This window comes from Nerophis ophidion, linkage group LG05 (genome assembly GCF_033978795.1).
Source record: "Nerophis ophidion isolate RoL-2023_Sa linkage group LG05, RoL_Noph_v1.0, whole genome shotgun sequence".
In the NCBI taxonomy this organism is placed as follows: domain Eukaryota; kingdom Metazoa; phylum Chordata; class Actinopteri; order Syngnathiformes; family Syngnathidae; genus Nerophis; species Nerophis ophidion.
Genome location: NC_084615.1, coordinates 16,348,519 through 16,355,256, shown reverse-complemented (window position 1 = coordinate 16,355,256; position 6,738 = coordinate 16,348,519). Strand labels below are relative to the sequence as shown.

The window sequence follows — 6,738 nt, the reverse complement described above, 5'->3', positions numbered from 1 at the left end:
CATGTGAATGACATAAATACAGTCTATTATACAGCTTTATTCACATGTAAATAATATAAGTGTCCTGGGTAGGACGTTAAACTACATCCAGGCATGAGATGGGAGGTTGTGTGAGGGGTTAGTGAGTCCCAACTAACATCTATAAAATGCACACAAAGAACCGTTTGCACCTTCTCTTGTGACTGGCGGGCGGTCAGCGCCATAAAGCTGAGCGGGTCCCTGGGTATATGGGAGCGGACAACAAACAGGACAGACTATGTTCAATAGCCCAGTAAGGCAATTAGTCTAGGAGAAGGATCTCTGATATAAAATACCCCTTCCAACCCGCACCAAGCCAGCGTGGAAGGTGTAGGCTAATAACCAGCATGAAAAGTACGCCAAATGGCAGAAACATGCTGAGGCTTTCGTCCAGCAGTGGACTGACAACGGCTGATGATGATGATGAAATAATATAAGTACAATCTATAAAACAGCATTATTCTAATGTGAATAATATAAATACTCTATTATACAGCATTATTCACATGTGAATAATATAAATAATTTATTATACAGCATTATTCACATGTGAATAATATAAATAGTCTATTATACAGCATTATTCACATGTGGTTAACAAAAATACAGTCTATTATACAGCATTATTCATATGTGAATAATATAAATACAGTCTATTATACAACATTTTTCACATGTGAATCATATAAATAGTCCATGATACATCATTATTTACATGTGAATAATATAAATACAGTCTATTATACAGCCTTATTCACATGTTAATAATATAAATACAGTCTATTATACAACATTTTTCACAAGTGAATAATATAGTCTATTATACAGAATTATTCACTTGTGAATTACATAAATACATTACTTTGCTGTAATAGAAAACAATAATATTTACATGTAGTGACACAAGCAAACAAGGATATTCTAACGAATAATTGATTATGAAAGCAGAATAAAACTAAAGTATAGTAAAAGAGGGGAGGAGTCAGGCGTGTTTTTCCTTGTCTTTCAGGTCACGAGGTAGGAAGTGCCGTTTTTGACAGGGACAACATAGATAACGAACATAATATAATATAATAAGGAATGTAATGAATATAGCGTTAATTCTATCATCATGGCAAGTATGTTGAAGACCGCGTTGATGTTTGAGCCACAAGCCAGACAGATAATAGAAGCTTGATGCTAAAGAGTGAAGCAACTCACCATTCACTTTAGAAGAGTTGACAAAAGAGCGCCAACACAACGGCAGCCTCATGTGTCCGCCATTCTGGTCAAGACAAACGCCGATTTAGAAATGACTTTGCGAAAGTCGGGGATTAATGGTGTCCGTGGTGTTGTGTTGTCGTCCTCTGCTTACACAGAAAAGGCAGGCAACAATGGATAGATGCGTCGCGTGCAGCTCAAAAAAGCCGACAAGGGGGCGGGGGCACGAGATAGGCGTGGCTTAGTGACGTAGGAAGTGTTTTTTTTTGTTTTTTTTCATTGAACCTCGAACGACCTCTAGCGGCCAAATCCGTTAGCGTTGCGTGACTGCCTGTCCCAACAGGTGCAGTGTCTGCTATCCTCTTAGAGCAGGGGTCTCAGACACGCGGTGCGCGAGACGTTTTTTTGCGGCCCCCGCGTTAATATGAGAGTTTAATGTTAGTGCGGACTACAAGTATTATATGAATGGCGCTTGACAGCGTTGTGTGCGGAGCTGAAGGAATCTACCAATCACAGTGTGATATGTGGCTCTGGAGGGCTAAACATTGATGTCACCTGCGTGATGCAAGCTCTCTTTCTCGCTCCCTCCCCCGGCGCCGCTGTAAACAGTCCAGGCCGAGGAGACGAGTGATATGGTAGCTTCCGTAGCACTCCGCCGAAGGACTGAGCAACAATACAAAACTTTGGTGCACTGGACCCCAGCGTTGATACTCCGACAGAGAGTCGCTGGGCGAATCTGACGTGTAACAAGCTAGTTGTGGTGGTAGCCCGTTCAGGGTTAATTGTGCTGCCCGTAACTCAATCAATGTTTATTTATATAGCCCCAAATCACAAATGTCTCAAAGGACTGCACAAATCATTACGACTACAACATCCTCGGAAGAACCCACAAAAGGGCAAGAAAAACTCACACCCAGTGGGCAGGGAGAATTCACATCCAGTGGGACGCCAGTGACAATGCTGACTATGAGAAACCTTGGAGAGGACCTCAGATGTGGGCAACCCCCCCCTCTAGGGAACCGAAAGCAATGGATGTCGAGCGGGTCTAACATGATACTGTGAAAGTTCAATCCATAGTGGCTCCAACACAGCCGCGAGAGTTCAGTTCAAGCGGATCCAAGACAGCAGCGAGAGTCCCGTCCACAGGAGACCATCTCAAGCGGAGGCGGATCAGCAGCGTAGAGATGTCCCCAACCGATACTGGGGTGGTATAGCTCGGTTGGTAGAGCGACTGTGCCAGCAACTTGAGGGTTGCAGGTTTGATCCCCGCTTCCGCCATCCTAGTCAATGCCGTTGTGTCCTTGGGCAAGACACTTTACCCACCTGCTCCCAGTGCCACCCACACTGGTTTATTGTAACTTACATATTGGGTTTCACTATGTAAAGCGCTTTGAGACACTTTAGGAAAAAGCGCTATATAAATATAATTCAATTCACTTCACTAAACTCCACGGCGAGACGATTTTTGTTATTTGGGCCGATATGGCTCTTTCAATGTTCTGGGTTGCCTGCCTCTGCATTAATGGAAAGGCGGAAAATGAGTGAAAGCGACAGAAACGTTGCCATGGAGACGAGGGGTTTTTTACGTGCCTGGCTGCAGTCACACCGCGACACCTGTCCGTCAGTAATAACAGTCCCCGATAACCTGGACCAATTCAAACCTTTTTTTGTTTTTTGTAATTGTTTAATTTGCATGGTCTCACATTACTTAATTCTCATTTAGTTCATTTATATTTTGATTTTATGTATTGTGGAAAATAAAAAGAGACATTTAAAAATATTTTTTTAAGGAAATCGTTTCTTGCGGCCCAGACTCTGCATCCAGTGGCCCCCAGGTAAATTGAGTTAGAGACCCCTGTCTTAGAGGAAATTAGTTTGATGAGGGTTTTTTTTTAGATTACTGCTCTAGACTACAATGGTTAGTTACTCGTGCATTATCTTCCTAGGCAAATGTATTTTGTCCTCGAGAGCACAACCACTTCTCAGCGATTTAAAATATATAGAAGGGAGGTCAACAGGATTTACAGTCGCAACCAATTAACTAACAATATATTTTTTTTTCCAATAATGAAACAAAAAAAAATGCTGCTTGGCCACAATACCAAGCAGTATATATAACCTACTCAGTGGCTCACATCCTTTTTTTTAATTCAAGAACCCCCTAATTAGAGCAAAGCATTTTTGGTGGAAAAAAAAAAGATAAAGAAGTAAAATACAGCACTATGTCATCAGTTTCTGATTTATGAAATTGTATAACAGTGCAAAATATTGCTCATTTGTAGTGGTCTTTGTTGAACTATTTGGAAAAAAAGATATAAAAATAACTAAAATAAACAAGTTATTAAATTATAAATAAAGATTTCTACACATAGAAGTAATAATCAACTTAAAGTGCACTCTTTTGGGATTGTAATAGAGATCCATCTGGATTCATAAACTTAATTCTAAACATTTCTTCACAAAAAAATTAACCTTTAACAATATTTATGGAACATGTCCACAAAAAAATCTAGCTGTCAACACTGAATATCGCATTGTTGCATTTCTTTTCAGTTTATGAACTTGCATTCATATTTTGTATATTTATAAAGGATTTTTGAATTGTTGCTATTTTTAGAATATTTAAAAAAAAAATCTCACATACCCCTTGGCATACCTTCAAGTACCCCCATTTGAGAACCACCGGCCGTGTGGTTAGAGTTGGGTGGGTTGTGAGTTCAAACCCCGGCCGAGTCATACCAAAGACTATAAAAAATGTGAGCCATTACCTCCTTGCTTGGCACTTAGCATCAAGGGTTGGATTTGGGAGTTAAATCACAAAAAATGACTCACGGGCGCGGGCACCGCTGCTACTCACTGGTCCCCTCACCTCCCAGGGGTCAAATGCAGTGAATAATTTTGCCACATCTAGTGTGTGTGTGAAAATCATTGGTACTTTAATTTGTTTGAAGGAAAAAAGGTGAGCCCTTTAATCCCAGGAACATCATACCTACCATCAAGCATGGTGGTGGTAGTATTATGCTCTGGGCCTGTTTTGCTGCCAATGGCTAAGTGGGACAATGAAAAGGAGGATTAACGCCAAATTATTCAGGACAAGTTAAAATCATCAGAGCGGAGTTGGGTGTTCCAACAGGACAATGACACCAAACACATGTCAAAAGTGGTAAAGGAATGGCAAAGGTTTTAGTATGGCCTTCCCAAAGTCTTGACTTAAACGTATGGCAAAGATTTTAGAATGGCCTTCCCAAAGTCCTGACTTAAAACGTGTGGACAATGCTGAAGAAACAAGTCCATGTCAGAAAAGCAAGACATTTAGCTGAACTGCACCAATTTTGTGGTGAAAAATTTAATTATTAGATGGCTACCAAAAGCGCCTTTTTTGCAGTGAAACTTGCCAAGGGACATGTAAGCAAATATTAACATTGCTGTATGTATACTTTTGATTCAGCACATTTGCTCACATTTTCAGTAGAGCCATAATAAATTCACAAAAGGAAACTTCACACATTTATTTGTGAACAACTTTGTGCTCCAATCACCACATCTTAAAAAAAATAAGAATTGTAGAAATGATTGGAAACTCATGACATTATGTTCTTTAAATGCGTATGTCAACTTTTGACCAGGACTGTAAATTGCTTGGGAACTACTTGTATTGCTGTGCTGGTTACCGAAGCAGTTGTGCTGTAACACTGACCCACAAGCTTACCTGCAGCAAGTCAGAGCCTTACTTTAGGATTACCACCTATAAAAAGGAAGTTACATGACAGTTGCTGGTATAAAAATAAACCTCACCAGCTGAGATCAACTCGAATCAAACAACACAAAGATAGCAAAACATCTTTTAATGAATGAATTGCATCTAATATGAAGTCAAGGAAATGTGTCAATTGTCTAACTTTACAATAATTAAAGAACAAAAGACCTGGCCACAAGTCTATTCCAATGAGCATACATTTATATACAGATGACTGACTCTAAAATAACAAAATGCATATAAAACAAGTCTGAATTTCAAACAGTTCCTCATATATTTGGCTGCTAAAACAAAACCACGCAAATGTAAGGTATATTAAACAATTTCTGCCACTTAAGCAACATGAGGCAAAAAGAGAAAAAGGACGCAAAATTAAACAAAACGGAACAGATTTTATTTTTTACAGGAGGTATGAGTCAAGGTTTCATTTGATGAATGCAACATCTGGGATCTTTCCTTCGGTCTGGAAAGGGACAAAGAAACATCTTTTAATATCCTGTAAGTTATCAAACAACTGAATACAATTGTACTTGGATAACAAACAAGTACAGTGCAATAAAACAATGCCTGGCAGTTAGTGTGTACCTGCAACTGTGTGAAGATCTGTGCGGCTTTGTTGAAATCCCACTCGTTGTCTTGTAGACACCTGAGATAAAAGAAATGTTTAGAGTATCTAGACTTGACAGGACCTAATAGCCAATTTAAAGGCCTACTGAAACCCACTACTACCGACCACGCAGTCTGATAGTTTATATATATCAATGATGAAATATTAACATTGCAACACATGCCAATACGGCCGGTTTAGTTTACTAAATTACAATTTTAAATTTCCAGCGGAGTTTCTTGTTGAAAACGCCGCGGAATGATGACGTGTGTTTGTGATGTTATTGGTTGGAGGGGACATATTAGCCCAGCACCACTTACGGCTAAAAGTCGTTTCTTTTCATCGCATAATTACACAGTAATTTGGACATCTGTGTTGCTGAATCTTTTGCAATTTATTCAATTAATAATGGAGAATATAAAGAACAATGCTGTTGGTGGAAAGCGGTTTATTGCAGCTGTCTTTAGCACCAAGACACAGCCGGTGTTTGTTTGTGGTGAAGCTTTAACACAGAGCGGTCAAGCGAACATGTTTCTCTACGTCAACCAGCATGTTTTTGGATGGGAAAATTGTGATATTAAGTCGGCTCTTACTGGAGACGTCAGTGGATTATGCGTCCTCCTGCAGTAGCTGTCAAAAAGGCAGCTGTGAGCTTGGCTCCTCGACTTCTCTCTGAGACACTGGCGTGTTCATCGCAGCCACCCGACTGATGTATGTCTTTACAATCTCACTAAAACACTAAAACAATAAGCAGATAAGGGATCTTCCACAATTATCCTAGTAAATGTGTCTAGTTACATCGGAAACGCTCACACTGCCGCCGCCCGGAGCCGTCGCTTTTTATCTATTTTTTTTTTATTCTGATTTTTTTCTAGTCCTTCACTATCAATATCCTCATCCACGAATCTTTCATCCTAGCTCAAATTAATGGGGAAATTGTCGCTTTCTCAGTCCGAATTGCTATTACTGCTGGTGGCTCACATTATAAACAATGTGAGGCTGTGAGGAGCCCTCACACCGGTGATGTCACGCACACATAAAAGGCTTTTTTATTAGCGACCAAAAGTTGCAAACTTTATCGTCCATGCTCTCTACTAAATCCTTTCAGCAAAAATATGGCAATATCGCGAAATGATCAAGTATGACACATAGAATG

General features: G+C 39.8%; 2 protein-coding genes across 4 annotated transcripts in view; both read right to left on the bottom strand.

The window, feature by feature from the left end:
- The window catches only part of si:dkeyp-115e12.6 (centromere protein F), a 35,045-nt gene extending 33,617 nt beyond the window's left edge, over positions 1-1,428 (bottom strand). For both annotated transcript variants that reach the window (XM_061900202.1, XM_061900201.1), the window contains exon 1: positions 1,219-1,428. The gene's annotated coding sequence lies outside the window, so the exon portion shown is untranslated. The remainder of the gene's footprint in view (positions 1-1,218) is intronic.
- A 3,620-nt stretch (positions 1,429-5,048) lies between these two features.
- nxf1a (nuclear RNA export factor 1a) overlaps positions 5,049-6,738 on the bottom strand; it is a 40,005-nt gene continuing 38,315 nt past the window's right edge. For both annotated transcript variants that reach the window (XM_061900198.1, XM_061900200.1), the window contains 2 exons: positions 5,561-5,621; positions 5,049-5,438 (listed from right to left, as the gene is read on the bottom strand). In XM_061900198.1, coding sequence (XP_061756182.1) covers positions 5,400-5,438; positions 5,561-5,621 — 100 coding nt within the window. In that variant the 3' untranslated portion in view covers positions 5,049-5,399. The remainder of the gene's footprint in view (positions 5,439-5,560; positions 5,622-6,738) is intronic.